The sequence below is a fragment of the Chroicocephalus ridibundus genome, chromosome 12, assembly GCF_963924245.1.
Source record: "Chroicocephalus ridibundus chromosome 12, bChrRid1.1, whole genome shotgun sequence".
Classification (NCBI taxonomy): domain Eukaryota; kingdom Metazoa; phylum Chordata; class Aves; order Charadriiformes; family Laridae; genus Chroicocephalus; species Chroicocephalus ridibundus.
The window spans coordinates 6,352,576-6,372,021 of record NC_086295.1 but is presented as its reverse complement, the minus strand read 5'-3'; the positions used below and the strand labels follow the sequence as shown (position 1 = coordinate 6,372,021).

Sequence of the window (19,446 nt, the reverse complement as noted above, 5' to 3'; positions counted from 1 at the left end):
AAGTACAACAGGGTTTTGTTATTTTATTTTATTAAATCAAAGATTAATTCTCTGAAGAGGTGGTTTTTCTGTCTCTGAAAGACGCCTACAGAAAAGATATTTTAGCTGGTCATTTAAGTTGTTGTTTATTTTGCAATTTTTAATAACAACAGTGGATTTTCCTGTTTTCCTAGAACGTATATATAAATATAACAAAAATGACTGCATTAGACAAGCTGAAGAGATGCACAAGTTTGAAGGAACAACGCTTTAATTAACTCGCCTTGTGTCCTTTCTAGCCCTGAAAGTAGCCGACGTCAACTGGCAATCCAAACTAAACAAAGCTGCACACCATACCGCTGATTACAGCAGCACAGAAGCAATCTTGAGGAGAGGACAGGCCTTCAGCATCACTCTGAACCTCAAAACAACAGCAGAACCTGGGGACAACTTCACCTTTATTGCAAGCACAGGTAATTTCCCCATGGCACTCACCTCACCTCCGAGTCGCTCCAGCTCCAAAACACCAATGCCTTACAGCTCTGCGTGGTCCATCCCCACATCGTTAAGCTTTATCCTCTTTCATTCAGGATTCATTGTCTTTTTAGGCTTAGGAGTTCCCATTCTAAAGTTCAATCTGTACCTTAAGGCAATAGACAGTTAAGGTAATAATTAATAGAAAGTTAGGTGCCAGCCCCATTCTAAAAACAAGCTTGTCTCTGCTCCTGCAGACCTACCTGCAACGCTGCAAGTTGTCTTTGTTCTGCAGTTCCCTGAGCATTTCACAGCTCAGCCTCCCCCAGACCATCATCCCCCATTTGTCTCCTCTCCTGACTCTACTTCACCTGTTTAAACTCCCCTTGATTAACTTCATGTGTTCCCTGTTACTAGAAGAGCCTACACGACCCCTTTTATCAGACTCCTATCTGTATCTTCCCAAAAGCCTTCTCCAAAAAATTCTCCAGGCAGCTGCTAACTCTTAATGAAATGTGTATTACAATGCGTGGCTCATCCTGACTACATATCTTTGAACTGTCAGGTTTTCAGGAGAGCAGGCGTCCTCACTCATAGAATGATTACAGGTGTACTCACTTTTACTGGGCCCTGCACACGACGCAGAGGGCTGCATAGTCCGATCCTATGGATGGGAGCACAGCTAGTTTACACCAAATAAGCATTCAAGCTGATAAGCTGCAAACTCTTTCAATGTAGTCATTAAAAAAAATATGGAACGGAGATCATCGCTGACCCCAAGTTCGTCACCCACAGCTGTCATTCAGAGTTGCTGTCCCTGTTTCCTCTGGCAGGACCATCCCCATCGGAATCACAGCAGACCAAGGCCGTATTCAGCCTTTCTGAGGAGAGTGCCAGCGGCTGGAGTGCAACCCGGGAGCCCAGCGAGCCCGGATGCATCAACTTCACAATATCCAGCCCAGCCGACGCTGTCATCGGACGATACAAACTCAAACTCCAGATGGTTTCTGGGAACCACAAGGTCTCTTCAACACTCCTGGGCCAGTTTGTGCTACTCTTCAATCCCTGGTGTCCAGGTATGTTTTGATGTGTCGTGTCCTTCACATAAGTCATTGTCTCAGCCAGGAAATCTGGGTGTCACAGTAAAGCTCAGCATTAAGGATCATGTTTTTGCCCCTTCTTCAGTGCTGCAATGCATCAAAGATCCAGCCTCTTGCTTGTAGAATAAGAAATCGGGGGCAAGGAACATTCCAAATATTTATTCTATAATTTTTTTCCCCTATGATACTTGGGTTCAGCTGTAAACCAAGCAATATCTACCAGTAAGACACAGACTGAGATTAGAGAAGGGACAGGAGCATAGTCAGTTCGCCTCAAAGGAACTTCGTGCTTCTTTTATTCCCTCTCTAAATGATTACAGAGGAACAGCAGGGAGTCCTAACCCTGAAAGCGCAGACAGCCCAACCTGTTCCCTAGAACTCCCCTTGAAGTGAGATTTTCAGTTACAGCAAAACAACTCCCCGTTCAGCCAGTGTGTCTCATTCTGCTTCTAGATGATGACGTCTATATGGCTAATGAAAAGGAGCGACGGGAGTATGTCCTGAATGACAGTGGAATCATATTTCAGGGATTGGAAAAACATATTCAACAAGAAGCTTGGAACTATGGACAGGTAAAGAGCATCGCCTATTCCAGAACTTTGAAAATAAGAACAGTGGGTAAATAGGCTCTTGAGGAGAGTGAATCATTACCTCATAGTATAAGAGTTCAGTATTCTGCTCTCACTTATTATTTTCTTGCAGATGTATGTCTCACTTATTACAGCAGCATCAGGATCATTTCCCCTGTCCTGGCATGTGCTAATACAGAAATAAAAGAAACAAAGCACAATTTTAGTTTTCTTCTGCCTATTACACGAACTGGTAAAATTCTACTCATTTCTTCACCCTGGTAAAGGGCAAAGGAATCCACTCCAATATTAACCTCTAGGTATTGCAAGGCTCGTACATCTAAATATTGACACGGTTGGTTGGTAATGCGGCAGAAGACGCTAAAAGGATATCCCAAATCTATTCAACTGAAACAACATGAGTTGGAATTTTTGAAGATCAGTTTGGCCTTCTAAGCACAGCTGCTACAACTACAGTCCTAACTACAGCCCTCCTGCAGCCACACAGCCATCCTGCAACTCCCCGGGCCAGTCAAAACCATTCCTCACCACTTCATGCCTTACACCTGCACCAGCAGTTGCACAAACAGCACTTCCATTAGCCCTCCTGATCACTGTGGCTACTTTTACACTAATGAAGGAAACAGGGCCAGATCTGCTCTCTGTCTCGGAGGCGAAGTGGCATCCTTGCCTGACCACATCCATACAGCCCAGCGCTTCACTCTGGTGTTCTCTGGGCCCAACACAGTGCCTCTGTGACCCTCATCCACAATAATTATTTTTGTGGGGTATTTTTCAGTTCAGATCATCTGATACATGGTGAAGGCAGCCCATCGGAGTGAAGGTTTCATAGCAGAAGGGTACCTGCAGGGGCATGGTGGGATGCAGGACGGCGCGGAGCCTGCTGAGACAGACCTGGGGTGGTCTTGTCCCTTCCACCAGGTCACACAATGTCTTCATGAATGCTGGTAGCTGTGGCCCCAAACCATGCTCATAAACATGCTGTCTTTAAAATACTATGGAGAGTCAGCAGCCCAGTGCTTATGCTTTTTTCTTGGCCTTATTTTCTTTAAAAGTACAGAAAATGCTTATATCACCAACATCATCCTATTGTGCCAGGAGAAGGAAAATAGGTGGGGAGTCACTCCTTGGGTTTGTTTTTGAATTAGCCTTTAATATATCGCTTGTTTTGATTTCAGTTTGAAGAGGGTATCCTTGATATCTCTCTGTCTATACTGGATCGAAGCCTGAACCACCACGAAGATCCAGCTGTCGATGTATCCAACCGAAACAATCCCATCTACGTGAGCAGGGTTATCAGTGCTATGGTAAAGTCATCAATTAGTTACGGCTGTACAATGCACCTACTAACAAAAACCCCAATGCTTTATTGTGAATGCCTCAACGTTTTATAGGAGTAGCTAATTTTCCTCGACAAAATAGCTACAGAAGAGGTAAAATGGAGATTTATTCTCAAGGAAAAATACCCCTGAAGTTTAATTTACCTTCTTCCCAAAAGTTTGCTCATAACTGAAGGAACACTTCCAAGAACTTTTGGGGAACATTGAATCTCAGATGTATTTTCCTAATAGATTATCAGTCCATTAGATCTTTTCAGTAAATTTGAAAGCCTGTGTCCATTCTGAAATCATTTGCTAACTCGTTCGAACACCAAAAGAAGCATGAAATATTTTGGAAAACTGGTGTTGGTACGGCTGCACTTAATATATGTATTTAGTATTCTTCACTTAAGGGGGATTCGTTCAGCGAGGCTGCTGTGCATTCCCTTCCACAAATAGTTACACCTCCTCAACACCCCCCCATCCTCACAAACATAGAAATGCACAACTAGGCAACCGAAAAATTTTCCATTTTATAGATAAGCCATGCCTTAACACATTCCTTATCTGAGATGCCTCCTTTATAGCTGTGGTCCTTTTCACCCTTTTAGACAGCACTCGCTTTAGGCAATTTCACCTCTTTCAGGTTAACAGCAATGACGAAAAAGGAGTAGTGGAAGGGAAGTGGAGCGGAAAGTACCGCTCAGGAACCAACCCCCTGCAGTGGAGCGGCAGCGTGACCATCCTTCGGAAGTGGTACAGGGGGAGATACAAACCTGTCCGGTATGGCCAGTGCTGGGTCTTTGCAGGAGTAATGTGCACAGGTAAACACGAAGGGATGAAGAACACTATCAGAAAGGAAGCTTACTAGAATTTCTGTAGTTTTAATTTTGTGATGTTATTGTTGAAGCTGTTTCAGCTTCGGCAGAGAGAGTGAAGAACCTGTGCTCTCCATGCATGAAGCGTTATTTTCTTCCATTTTAAACAGCCTGAGTTATACTGTACCCCAGTCTTGTGAGTCATCAAACAAAATGCAAAGTGGTTTGCCAGGCTGGGATGGTGAAAAGAGCGAATTTTCCTGTTTCAAAGTTAGGATTCAAAGAAAATCAGTGCTCTTTTAAGTCTGTCTCCTCACAATGCCAGCTTTCTACTGTTGTGCCTTACCTACTGGTGACGCAAAAACAAATCACAGGTCTGAAGACCTGTAAAGGGAGCTGCAAGTCGGGCAAAGCATTTCATCCTAGCGGTTTCCATTCAGAGCTGCTCTGGGAGACATGAGTCACTTTGGGGAAAATACAAAGGAAAACCAGTGCAATGGAGAGGTACGTCTCAGAGAGGAAGAGGAAAATGAAGCAGGTAACAGAGAAAGAAACTCAGGGAGAAAATGGGAGAGAGAACAGGATGAAGAACGAAGGATTAAAATAAATGGGTTAATCTAACTCTTATTAAAAAGGACATGGCAGCTAAGAATGTCCTGTGAGCAGAACTGTCTTCAGAGCAATTGGGCACAACGACTGTGACACATCGTGTCTGAGAAAGAAGTTTCTGAGGGTTTGTTTCCCCACTGAAAACATACACACTAGCCTGCTTTGCCAAGAGAAACAGAAAAATACTTTCTACATACCTGTAAAATAGATTTACAGAACTTTTATGGTATTCTGTATCGCAGTTCTGAGATCCTTGGGAATACCTACTCGTGTTATTACAAACTTCAACTCTGCCCATGACACGAATATAAATCTGAGTATTGATAAGTACATTGACGTTTCCGGAAAGACCCTGGACTTGAGTGAAGACAGTGTGTGGTAAATATAACTTTTTTTTCTTAGTATTTCTTCCATTATATTCTCCTCTAATTAAAAGATCTAGAATCATGCTCCTGAAAAACCACCCCAACCTCATGCTCCCAGTGATATAAAACCCCATAACAAAGAATCAGCAGTGCTCAGAAACACAGTTCGTGCTTAGTTTCATCATTCTGAAGAATTAACTGAGGAGATATTTGTACCATTGCTATTCAGCATGTTTTTTGAAAATATAACTGCTAATTCTGTCTCTACTGTCTGAAAGTTTAAATTTTTCCAAAAAGAGTTGAAGAGTGATTAACCTCTTGCCCCAAACTGATATCAGCTTGTCCCTCGATTCCTGGAGCAGAGCACTCTCAGGAGCCCAAAAGTTTTAGACCCAGCTCCCGTGCTACGCGGGGTTGATTGTCTCAGGCTTTCGTCGTTACCATTATACATCCCTTGCACAATAGCGAGAGGTTCTAAAACAAAGGTAACATGTTTAATGCAGCTGAGAAAAATTTCATCCCATCCCTTAGGAAGAACATGCTGCTTCATCTCAGAAAAGCTGTGAAAAATTATGCTTTTGACCAACAAGTGCACATGTGTGTCGTACCACATGCATCAGTGCTTCAGTCACCAAACACCTCGCGCCATGTGGACTGAATGCGACAAGGGTGACACGAAGTAGAAAGCAACCGCGGATAAATACCCACAGATGGCAATGTGCGCAGGAGGCTTTGGGCTGTACAGCATGTTGTTCTGGAACATCCAGAATTTAATCCTTGACTCGGCAATTAATTATTTTCCTTTTAACATTATTTTTTTCATAACATCCCAACATTTCTCAGAGATCTGAACACAAAAAGCTGGCAAAGAGGTGGAAAGAGGTACTCGAGAAAGGAGACAGTCTCTCCACAGAGGAGTTTTCCTTCCCTTGACTAGGGTTATTTTTTGCTTGCATGAGAAACGTATCCAAATCTTTCAATATAAAATTAATTGCATGAATGATAGATTCCCTGTTCTACCTCCCATACAGGAATTTCCACGTCTGGAATGAAAGCTGGTTCATTAGAAGAGATCTTGGCTCTTTTTATGATGGATGGCAGGTTCTGGATGCAACGCCCCAGGAAAAAAGCAAAGGTAACACTGTTGTAAATATAAAAAGCTGTAGATATCGTTACTCCTGAAGATTGCTACTGAAATTTCAGGACAACCTTCTTCTATCTACTCCCTGGAGATGTAGATTAATTCAGGCGCGCAAGAAAAGCAACACCCATATCAGTCTCCAGTAGGGTGCTTTTCTGTCAGGCTCTGGATTGCCTAACAGCACACTAATTCTTACCTTGCTTTTGATTCTCTGCCTCCTCAAAAGCAATTCACTTATCTCACCCTTGCTTTTCTTAGCCCCTAGCATTACACAGACTCATAAAATGACATAGAATAGCTACGGTTGGAAGGAACTTTTAGAGTTTGTTTACTCCAACCCCCTGCTCAGCACAGGGTCAATCAGAACAGGTTTCTCAGGACCACGTCCAGTTGGGTTTGAATATTTCATGGGATGGAGACTCCACAAGCTCTCTGGGCAAACTGCTGCAGAGTTTGACCACCCTCGTAGAAAAAGGTTTTTTTTCTTATATTTAAATGGAATTTTCTGTGTTTCAATTCCCTCTCCCAGACCAAAATAACAGCACACCCTGCTGGGAACAAACCCTGGTCTGCCCCATTCCCTGAATTCTTCACAGCCACTGTCTGAAAACTTCCTCATTGACAAGGGGGGAAAAAGCTAGCAAGGAAACAGTGTGGGTGACCAATGGTTCACACTTTGGCTCTGATTTTATTTACTAACACAGACACAACTCCATTGATCTAGTTTGATGAGCTCCATCGAAAGATTCATTTACTTGCCCATTTAAATCCCATCAAACTCCAGATAAACTGCTTCGCATTCCCCACTGTTATCTTTACCGAATTTAGCTTCCTGGTTCTTCTCAACGCACGTGCAGCATTGATGACTCACATCTCGTCAGTCTGATGGTACTTCTGACGGCTCCCAGCCTCCCCTCTCCTTTCTCCAGCCAGCTTACACACAGCCTTGCAAGCTTCGGAGGGTTAGAACATTTGGCATAGCACACATCATAAGAAGTGTTAGCTCTCCCTACACCTTATTAGCCTCACAACCTCCTCTCTGCTCCTGCCGTGTGATAGAAAATGCATGTGGAATCTCTGGCCATGCTGTTACCGTAATGCACATAGAAACAATGCACTTTATTCAAACACGTCTTTGGAGAGACTACCTCTCCCTCTTGCTGTCAGCAGGAGGATTTGTGTTCTTTCGCAATAGGCTGTCATTTAACTTCTCCCTCTCTCTAATACAGGCATCTATCAGTGTGGTCCTGCCTCCACCAGAGCCATTAAGGAAGGGCATGTGAACCTGGATTATGACAGCTCATTTGTGTTTGCAGCAGTAAACGCTGACTATGTTACTTGGATTCACTATAGCAAGAAAAGAAAAGAGAGAATTTATTCTGATACTAAGAAGATTGGAAAATTTATCAGCACCAAAGCAGTGGGCACCAACTCCCGTGTGGATGTCACTGCTAATTACAAATATCCGGAAGGTAAATTCTTTATTACAGTTTTCTTGCTACTGATGGTCGGAAGTGAAAAGAATTCAGGCCTTTGTTGGATCGAGCCCTGACTTAATTTCTTTACTTCTTCTGGAGCAAAGTAATTGTGACTTTTCAAAACCTTAGGGCTCGTTGACAGCTGACAGTGATTCACCATGGCCTTTGGGGCCCTTGATGAAATACTAACTTATTCAATACAAAGTCAAAGCTACTTCTGTAAAACATTCTGTCCCAGCTGTTCTGATCGACTGGTGAGAATATTTCTGTTATGACATGCAGCAATAGCCATTCTGGAGATTTGTTTGGGGAGAGTTTCTTCAAAAGGATTTTTTTTCCCATCTTAATTTCAGCAGAGATGGCAATTGTCCCAGCCTCTGCAGAACTGAGCTCTCCCAGGAGTTATCTTTCTACTGCTCACGGCTTCTAAGAGGTGCGCACGAACAGCCAGCTAAAGCTGACAGGCATTCATTTGCATTTGTGTCAAAATTAGCATTTCGGTTAGACCTCACTTTCTCCTCCTGTGTATCTTTGTCCTCCCCGGCTTTCCTGAACCGTATTGTGGCTGCATTGTACTCTCTCCAGCATGCGTGAGATCTCTGACCATGTCATCTTTCAAAGCAGGATCCTTGAAAGAAAGGCGGGTGTATAAAAAAGCACTGAAGCTGCTTGGTGTGAGAAGCACTGGAAAAAAAGCCAAAATTACAAGACCTGGAAGACGACCTTCAGCAGCACTGAGACAGCCTGCACAAAAACCCACTATCTCAGGGAAGCTGATCCTTGATGCATCTCCTGTAATCGGCCAGGATATTCTCCTTACGTTGGCACTCAGGAACTTGATCTCAGATGTCAAGACCATAAAGGTTAAACTGAGGGCTTCAGCCATTCTCTACACCAGAAGACCAAAAGCAGAGATTTTGCAGTTGTCGAGGTCTATTAAACTTGGATCTGAAGAAGGTAATTTTAATTTTCTTACAGCTTAGGACAAGGCATAGCTTTGTTTTGTCGCCAAATCACATAGAAATAACGAACGGCTCAAGAAGTACGTGACCTGCACAGGTTGGAGGTTAAGGGTATTCAGGGGAAGAGAAACATACATATTCGCCCTGTCTTAAGCATTTGCTTTGGGGCACTGTCAGAAACGATACTGAGCTGGGTGACCTTTTGTCTGACCCAGCACAGCCACTATTAGTTCTACATTATGACCTTTTTTGTTAAGAGAGAACAACTAAGAGGCACACACCGGAGACTACTCAGCTACCAGCTCCCCAGAAGCAAAGTAAAAAGGCAAATTAATGGGGAGCCATAAGCCCACGCCTTTGGCAGCAGAGGCTGAACGGCTGCATTAGCACGGGCATTTCAACCAACCCATCTTTGCACTTACGCTTGCTTTGCAAGGAAGGAGCATTAAAAGCTCCTCAGATAAATGAAAAAGCCACCAGCAAGGGTTACCACATACATCCATCCCCAGAACTGTCCAGCTACCGAACTGTACCTGGTCATTTAGTGTTTGATGTGAATGTAAGTAGAAGTCACCCACAAGCATCGTTCCTGTCTACTGGCTGTCAACACCCACAAATGGACAGCCCTAGGGCAATAGCATCCTCGCTCCTGAAAACACAGGTAGATTACAGATAGCTGGTACTTAGACACAAAAAAAGGGGGAAATTCTATTTCTATTTCCATTCCAGTGAAAGAGATTTCATTTAAGATCTCCTACTCCCAGTATAAAAACTCTCTGATGGATGACAGGAAGATCCTAGTGACTGCTGTGTGTAAAACCAAGCCGGGAGCCTCGCTTCTGGTGGAGAAGGATATTGTACTTCAGGATCCTTTTCTCACCATCAAGGTAAAAGCCGGTCCCCTTTGTGTCCCTAGAAAGACGTGCTGAGAAGCAGCAACAAGGATCCTTACTCCAGCTGCTCCTCATGGGAAGGAGTGTGGGAAGAGAAATCATGCCTGAGGGTGGTTTGACCTTGTTGCTCTAGTAATCGCCTGTATGACACAAGTGAAATGAAATACACGAAGGAAAAGCAAACCTTTCCAAGGCATAGCTGTGCTGTGGTATCCTTGGCGCTGATAAAGTTCTCAGGGGTACAAGGTAAGATCATCTCCAGAGAGACAGACAGAGAGACAGGTCTAGTCCACATCCAGGACTCCACTTTGTCAGGGCAGTATGATCATTCTCTTCCAGTTTATTTAGAAAGCCTGATTTTTACCAAAGACATCTTCACTGACTAGCTGATAATACCTGGGGCTGTGAGGCTAATTACTGATATTCAAGGAAGTTCTTTCACCTTATCAGGAAAAGTGGCACTTTTCACCTTCTGTAACATCTTCCCAAATGTTTAATAATTAGAACTGGAGGCTTTTTTTTTTTCCCCTGCTTCAGAATTACTTCTGGCAAATGTTGTACAGTGGATAAAAAGCAATTCTCAGCCTACACGAAAGACCTCGCGCTCTGTCTGCCTGGGGACAGTCGGGGGTTTGCCTGGCCCATCACGTCCACACCAACTCGCATAACTTGTTTCGGACAGTTCGGCGCATTCACGCGCTGTATCAGAGACGGCATCAAGTGCCATCTACCTACTGCAGTGTAAACAACACAGAGGGAGTACGATAATTCGCAGAGTCCTTCAGAGCCTCCGGACTAGATCAGCTAACCCAAACCACTCTGCTAGCACCATACAGGAAAAGCAAAGTTACACACAGGAATAAAAAGTCTGGATTTTTGTAGGTCCAGCGATTTCTGAATACCAAGTTCTAGTGAGACTTTGTAAAAAGCCTTCTGCGCTGTATCATGCAAGTAGCAGAGTCGGCTCATATAGGGCTGGCACCTCAATTAAATTACTTCAGTTCGGTGACTAAGTTTCAGGAAGGGTTTTTGTTTCTGTTGATTGAAACTTCTGTATAAACATACAGTCAATAACAGAGAAACGCAACTGGGGTGCTGGACTTCTCCATTATGCTAATTAATATTACATTATCTACAAAGATTCACCAATTCCACTTTATCTCAGTCAAAATAAGGTAATGAGTATGTTTGTTTGCTGCATGGCATTCTATTTTTTTTTGCCTGAGACACCACAATTCGCCTCTGTCTCACACCTCCCATGTTTTCTTATCCTAAACCTTTCATTTAGCCTAACTGAAGCTAATTTGACTAAAGCTGCCTACAGTAGTTAGCCGTATATGCCAAGTTCATATTTGCATTCTCATTCTGTTCTCGCTCTGATAAGTACCATACACGGTGTTACACGTAACACCATACACTGACCTAGTTAAAAAGTTAAGACGAAATGGCAGATTCTACAGTAGTTTGTTCTTTCTCAGCCACACTGGATGGCTGATCCAAGCCTGAACTCTGACGCCCAAAAATATGTACATGTGTTAATTCCTGGCTCCTTCCTGTCCAGGAGATCCCAAGAGGGTAAGTGGTTTGCAATGGGAATGAAAAGAGAAAACCATGAGAAAAAAGTGAGACTAATGCCGCGGCTGAGCAGAATGTTTTCTCTCTGTAGGTCCTTGGTCCAGCGGTGGTACACGAGCCTGTTAACGTCCAGGTGACATTCACCAACCCCCTGTCTGAGGTGGTGACAGACTGCGTGCTGAGAGCGGAAGGTAGTGGCCTGCTCAAAGAACAACTCAGAATCAAGTACGTACATGCTATTTCTAGCTAATAACTCGTTCCCTTTGGTGGGAAATCTGGAATAAAAGTGGGTTTTTTTAAAAAAGATTCTGTTAACCCCATGACTTGTGTTTGCACCAACCTTAGGCAAAATACCATCATGTGAGTACTCTCTGTGTACAAGTTGGAGTTTTTCACACCTCCTTTGCCAAGCTTTGAATTACAGAATGCTCAGGGAGTGGAGAGATGGCCTGCTTTTAACAGCATGTAACCCGAAGTGCTGTATTTAGTGACTGGATTATATAAAGGCCAAAAATTTTAAAACTTTCCTCTTTTTGTGGTTTGCAAAAGGAAAACCAATCAATCCCTGAAGGATAAGAGAGAAAATGATGATCCCTTTTGCCCTCAGATATTAAATTACTATAGAGCCAGGACATACACTGTAATGAAATGTCTTAAAAATGTGTCCACTGATATCGTACCAATAAGAAATTGTTCTCCCATCTCCTCCATGGTTATTAGTTTAAAAACATTTTTTAAAGTCTCCAAAATATTTATGCAGGGGGAGTTAGCACCAAGAACCTGTGAGAGGGAAAATAAAACAAAAAAGATAGCAAAATATGGATAATGATATGAATCACTGAGGCTTTATTTCCATTGAATACAAAATTCAGGTCTAGATCCTGACCTTGAACCTTAACTTGCCCTACCAGCATCGGGAGTGCTCAGCTTCGGTACCTCCTTAGAGCAGAGAGGCCCTTTTCCCCCGTTCTCTCTGTTTCTTGGTGCTACCATCAGCCTCCTTGTGTTGGACAGCCAAGAGTCATTTCTAACTATGGACATAAAATCAACAGGCAATTATATTTACCACACCAAAATACAGCATGATTGTATCTAGAGTACTGTAATGTTGTGAGTGTTGAGGGTATTACGTGCAGCAGGATTTGGGCTCTTCTAAAGATCACCCTTCTGATCGTTCCTCAGGCGCTCAGTACCTTTTGCCCTCATGATACAACCCCTAATTCTCTATCACAGGTTGAGAACTGCAATTATTCCACCACATCCGTTACAGCTTGATTAGTTCTTCAAGGGTAGTGCTGTGTGGGCTGTGAACATGGAAGGCTATGTCCACCAGTGCTAGGAGCCTACAAACACAGCAGCCACTTACTCTGGCTCTTCCTTTCCATACTGTCACATTTGGGGACTCTGAAGAATACGTAGCAAGAATTTTTCACCTGCTTGAACTTACACGTGTATTCTCTCTTTTAGCGTGGCAAGAATGGCCCCCATGGAGAGCTCAACAGTTGAATTTGAAATCATTCCCTACAAGAGCGGCACCAGGCAGCTTCAGGTGGACTTGGTTTGCAAGCGTTTTTCAGACATCAAGGGATTTGTGATGCTTGATGTGGCTCCTGCTCAGTGATACAGCCTGTACCTCCGTTCACGAGCCTGGCGCAGTGTTCATACGTTCTGACGGGGAGTGCAGAAATGCAGACTACTCAGCCAAAGTAAAGTGATGTAATACGAACGGAAATTAATAAAAAGGTACTACACACTCTACTGTAAAGACAGTGTCATCTTTTTCATTCCCTAACCTGCTTTATGGACCTTCATGAATAGAATTACTCGTGGAAATCATTATATAATTTAACTTGAAGGAGAAGATCAAGTGTGATGGTTTTCAGCGTTAAAGTTTGTAGCAATGACAGCAGCTGGATTTCCACGGAACACCACTTAAAATCACTGGTTTCATAGGCTTCATGGAATATAATTTAATTATATTCACTAAATATAAGTTTTATTCAGTAATAGCCAAAGTACTCTCCAAGTAGCTGACATAATTAAATTGTATAATTAAATTAATCATCTCATCTAATTACTAGGAGGGAAATACAGCAATAAAATATGGCAGTGTTACAATAGAACTCTCTTCTTACGACTGGAAAAAATGAGAAGCTATTCAATAAACGATACTCAGTTCACAGTTTCCCTATTCAGATCATGATTCAATCACGTGATAAATTATAAATCATGAAATAGCTGGCAACGAAATGACTGGGAGTAACAGTACAAAAGCAGATAAAAGAGACGTGTCCTTGACTAAGGAGCGGCAAACACTAGAGCACCTGAAGTAACGACAGGCTGGAACGGCTGTTCCTGAAAACAGGAATGAAGCAGAACATCATTAAGCAGTAGAGAGGTGATCCGTCACCTGGACTAAGACACGTTTATTTACACACACAGCTCCTCACACAATGCACCCCTGTCTCAAACTGGTTCTTTCTGGATGAACTAAAGGAATGAATGAAACTTCTCCAAAGATAAAAGGATAAATCATCGCCACAGCCAACCTGACTGGGGCCAAAACACATTGCATTTCTACCACTGACACACTATAGTTAAGCACTATGCAAATTTTCATGTATACACATCTTACAAATTCACCTCCTCATACAGCCTTAATTATCGCTTAATTTAGTTGGCTCTACTAGGAAAGAAAAAAAAGCATTTGGCTCCGGAGGGAGGGGAAAAAGGTATTTAACAAGTAAAATATAATGCAAGAGATGTCTTGTAGCACCTCTACTATGGGTTCAACCCCAAATCTTGTTCAGCTGGCTACATCTCTAAAATCACTCTCTCCCAAAGAAGTTTCTGGATAATAAACTTGGCATTTTAATGCAAAATTGTATTTGAATCAATTGATATTTTAACAGCATCTTCCATGAAGCATCCTGGGGTGCATCAAGAAGAGCGTGGCCAGCAGGTGGAGGGAGGTCATCCTCCCCCTCTACTCTGCCTTGGTGAGGCCGCACCTGGAGTGCTGTGTCCAGTTCCAGGCTCCCCGGTTCAAGAGGGACAGGGAACTGCTGGAGGGGGTGCAGCAGAGAGCTACCAAGATGGTGAGGGGACTGGAACAGCTCTCTTAGGAAGAAAGACTGAGGGATTTGGGTCTCTTCAGTCTGGAAAAAAGACGGCTGAGGGGGGACCTTATCAACACTTATAAATACTTCAAGGGTGGGTGTCAGGAGGATGGGGCCAGGCTCTTTTCAGTGGTGCCCAGTGACAGGACACAACGGGACAAGACAGTAATGGGCACAAACTTGAGCATAGAAGTTCCACCTAAACATGAGGAGGAACTTCTTTACTCTGAGGGTGGCAGAGCCCTGGCACAGGCTGCCCAGAGAGGTGGTGGAGTCTCCGTCGCTGGAGACATTCCAAACCCGCCTGGACGCGTTCCTGTGCCACCTGCTCTGGGTGACCCTGCTCTGGCAGGGGGTTGGACTGGATGATCTCCAGAGGTCCCTTCCAACCCTATGATTCTATGAAATTTCTTATTGGATAAAACAGCATTCGGGTATGACAAAGCCACAGAGGCAAGAATACATGGAAATTTTCATGTAAGTCACAAAATATTTTGGGGAATTAGAGATGTCACAGCAAGTGTACTCGGAAGCAGTGCAGGTGCACTAATAAAATCTCCAAATCTGCTCTCTTCCAGACCATACTGTTTTATCCACATCTTAAACCTTCATTTGCTAAAGCCTCCTTCTTCTATCAATCACATACACAAAAGTATCATTCCTAGTTTTATCTAAGCCGATATAATCTTTAGAGATATATTATTTATGTAGTTGCACAGATATACACAGCATTCTTATAGAAGATATGGCAAGAAAAAGTCTTTGCCTCAGTTTATTCTTTTTAATGAGCAGTAAAAGGAAAACATAAAGAACTTTTATTTTTACAGGCGGTTAGATCGTTAGGACATGAGAAATGTTCAGAATTCATAGGAAAAGAGAATATTGAACTCAAGAAATCATTCTGTTTTCATCTAAACAAAATGCATTTCAGCTAAGAGAATATGACTGCAACTGGTGCTATGCAGTGGTGGAGCCACAAATGCCAGAATGGCGACCAACAACTCAGAAAAAAGAAGGAAGAAAAAAGAAAAGTTGATTTTAAAAAGAGTTTACAGGAGGGGGAAAAACTGGTTCCTGTTCCCATTAGGCAAAAAGAGAGAACAAAATGCAGCTGATGTGATGAATAAGTAAATTTCTCAACACTCTGCCTACTTAGGTTCTCAGTTTCGCAAAGTAGCTCCAGAAACAGTTTCAGACAAAGCCCAAACTGATACTTATACTGTTTTGTGTATAGAAATTACCTAAATACTTTCTATTGTAACTTTTCTAACTTAAGCACAGCTAAAAGCTTTCGGGACTTACATGTGACTCTGCTGCTGACATATGTTTCATCACATTTTAAATACAAATGATGGACAGGACAAAGGTGCCAATTTGGAAGATTTATTGCAGGAAAAACTGACTGAGCTATCCTACTGGCCCACAAACTGTATCCTCTTCATAAGGAACTGCAGCAATTGCCTTCGAGCATTTACAAAGGCTTTGCTAGGCATAAACACCAGCAACTTCCCAACGAGAAAATGAATGTGTGTGTTTCAGTGCTCTCTGGCTTCGTGATCTCATCCCCTACTAGTCTGAATCTGCTCTAGGACTAATAGCCAGCAGCCGTGATCGGAAGCCACAACCAACCCAGGCAATCAGACAATGCATCGGTCCTAATTATGTTGATAAAATTGGAGGGGGGGCTGGGGGAAACGCTGGGTGTTTTTACTTTGCTCCAGGTCAGAAACTTCTGACTGTACTACCGGGAGAATTGGCCAAACTTGCCTACGAGACCACTTGAGAAAAAGCAGCCTCCGACGTGTATTTTCAGTTTGTACTGGCGCTGCCTTCAAGGCTGTTGCCTGCCCACGCCTGCTGCCGCACACTTCACCCAGCCTTTTACAGATCTTACAAAGCCATTGCATCTGCCCTCCTAACTTCTGCCAGAGGAAGCTCCACCTGTTTCCTTTCACGCAGGTACCATAAGGCAGGCAGGAAAAAAAAAAACTGATTTTTTCTGTTTGCAAAGGCAGATGCTTTGCAAGACTTCCAGAAGTGCTCAGAAAGCACAGGATGGGAAGAAAAGGCTCAGGACAATATAATCAGAAGCATGTATGAAAATGCACAATTAGCAGTCACACATCTTCATTCCACAAAGGTGCTTAAAGTAGTTCATCGTCCTCCATGAAGAAGGCGTTATGCCGCCCATATCTAAATCCCAGCACTGTGTCCGTTTATGCCTTGCAGAGTTAACAAGCCAAAAATAGCAAAGATCTGAATGTTTCTAAGAGAAAATTTGCCCTTTTCCTCCTGACAACTACTACTGTCCAGCAATGCAGTCCCGACGTCCCCCAGAATGAAGGTTTCCCGGACACAAACTGACTCTGTGACACAGATTAAACCGAGGTCTCATTTAAATGCCTTTGATTTAAAGCCAAGAAAACCTTCAAAACATGTAAACTCCTATTTTATCACATCAATTACAATATTTTGCCACCCACGCATATAGTTACAAGGGATGCGGAAGCTTGTGAAAACTCGTCAGCCCAGAGAGACTGGAATGAAGACTGGAAAGGACACACACACAAACACACACACAAACACACACACACAGAGGAATTCAGATTTCTCCAGGCACCGGAGAGGGGAACAGGTAGCTTTGCACCTATCAATTAATTCTTGCAGGATCTTGGAAAGTCAGGGTATACCATCCCCCACTGGCCTCAGAAAAGGCCTTGAGGTAGTGAGAATATTTCACAAAACGTCATTAAATCTTGCAGGAATGCAGACTGTTATTACATTTAACACGCGGTACAACCAAGCCATTCAAATCCCTTCGGTGCTTCTTCTTAAACACAATCCAGGAAATTTCAGACAGTGTTTGTCACACGAGCTTGGCATGACCTCATCCTAATTAACTCTTTGCAAAGGGAAGCCTGCTGTTCAAAGGAAAATCAGCCCTAGCGCTCGTGCCAGGTTCCAAGCTCTGCAATGCTTGGGGGCGCTGGCTTTTCGGGGTGTCAGCGTTATTGACCGCCCGCGGCACCCACACCCAGCTCAGTTCCAGTGTCAAAATGCAGATCTGGCCGGTGCCATGTACAAGAAATCCACATTCTTCCTGCATTAGATGTAAGACAACCGTTCAATTAGACTAATGATTATTACAGAGAAAAATGTGTAAGTGCCCAAGGAAGGGTTTAAATAGCTCTCGACAAACCTACAATCTTTACCTGGCCCTTAGTCAGAAGTCAATGGGACTTGTTGGGAGTAAAATATGGCTAATTATCAGTATTTTTCTTTATAAGTACGCAGTTTAAATCTGAGCATGCCCGAGAGGCTGACCCAGCCTTCATTGCATTCTGATCACTCCAAAAAAATTAAGTGAGCACGAGCTGATACGACACATTCATACTATGAATTGGTCTTGAAAGACAACAAAATCAGTTTCCAGGATGGTGAACGTTTCCCCCCGTCGTTCCATTCTCCTGATCTAAGTTTTTAGAGGCTTGATTCAGGCAGTCAATTAAATTACTACCCTTTTACAGATTCAAAACAAACAGAAATTGCCGAAGTTGGTAGTTTCCAATGCCTTGGTTCTTTCGGCTGTCACCAAAGCTGCGTTGCTTTACCACTTGGTATCTATCGCTCCTGTGTACTCAGCACGGAGGTCACTGCTCACCATACAAGACAAACCAAAAGGCACGGTGTCAGCATTTCTTGTTGCTCTAAAGGAACACGAAATTCCACCGAAAAGGAAAATTCACATCTAATTCATGCATGTGCCATGTAAGAGCCGGAAATAAATACAATAAAAGGGAAACTTAGATGTGTGTATTTTTTGATCACAACATTCAGAAAGAGACCCAGTTATTAAAGATGCTCACGTAACATTTTAAGCTTCTATTTTCACAGGTAATAAAGATGACAAAAGAATTTTATGGATTTATGCTTAGACCTGTAAAAAAACGAGAATCCCCAAGCACTATAAAGACAGCAATACAGTAATATCCAGGCAGGATGGATGCTTTTCAAGGATTCTACAGATCACTTTTCCATTAGAATTCTATGAGCGTGGCAAGGGGTGTGGTGGATACAAAAGAGTGACAACACTTGCCTAGACCTGGATGAAGTTTTTTGGAGGAAGCAATGCAAGAAGTGAGCGCAAAAAGGGTACAAAATCTGCTCATAAAGCCATTTAAATTATTGACAACTAAAAAACTAGGAGGAACATCAGAGGGCCCCAAACAAGGCAAAACGGATGACAATATAGCACTCGGTGAGATCCAGCTTGGTAAACACACAGTAGGAAAGCCATTTCAGGCTGTCATCGTGCAGAGTTTTACATCAGCCATATCACGTGCAGAAGGAGACCTCAGCATAAACAGGGAGCTCAGCTGAGATTTCAGCACCTTGTGTTTCGGCGATTCCCACTAATGACACGTTAGACTGCAAAGCAGACAGGAGGCGGCGACTACAAAGAATATTTATCATTCACGAGAACTCTCAAGAGTGGTATTAAATCTTGCGTATCGTGACACACTCAGTCTTGAAAATCATCAACTAGGAGATGACGCCTCACTTGCTGGGGTGAAGCTGATGCGCGTTGCTGCGAGGCAGCTGGCGCTGTGTACTGCCAGAGACCAGGTGAGATGGGACGAACCTCCATTCTGATCTGGTCCAGCAAGTTGCACAGGCTTATGCTTTTGTTGCATTTTAGAGACAAGTATAGGTTTGGACGTGGTTAACTGTGAGTGATTCTTACCAAATCCTTACAATGAAGAAGGGAATTCACTGGGGTGATTTCATGGACATGCTGCACATGAGGTTACGCGTGCTAACACTGATGTTAACAACATTGCAGCCTCTAGTTCAGAGGTTGAAATCAGCATAAGCAGAATGCTCATCTATTACAACTGTAGTTTTACAAACAGTGGTACATCTCAGCAGCACGATTAACGTGTGTTAAATGCATGAGCAAATTATGTTCACAGCTAGCAACTGTACAGGACAATGGGCTGGAATACGTGTTATAACAAAGGACA

At 43.1% G+C, this 19,446-nt stretch overlaps 1 protein-coding gene across 1 annotated transcript; it reads left to right on the top strand.

Annotated features, from left to right (window-relative positions):
* Positions 1 to 274: 274 nt before the first annotated feature.
* TGM6 (transglutaminase 6) lies at positions 275 to 12,924 on the top strand (the record flags this gene model as incomplete). Its single annotated transcript, XM_063349884.1, has 12 exons — positions 275 to 452; positions 1,287 to 1,529; positions 2,007 to 2,125; positions 3,322 to 3,450; positions 4,109 to 4,286; positions 5,132 to 5,267; positions 6,286 to 6,389; positions 7,625 to 7,867; positions 8,498 to 8,830; positions 9,565 to 9,722; positions 11,395 to 11,528; positions 12,771 to 12,924. Coding segments are annotated over 12 exons (2,109 nt in total), but the record flags the coding sequence as incomplete, so codon positions are not given.
* Between the last annotated feature and the right edge of the window lie 6,522 nt (positions 12,925 to 19,446).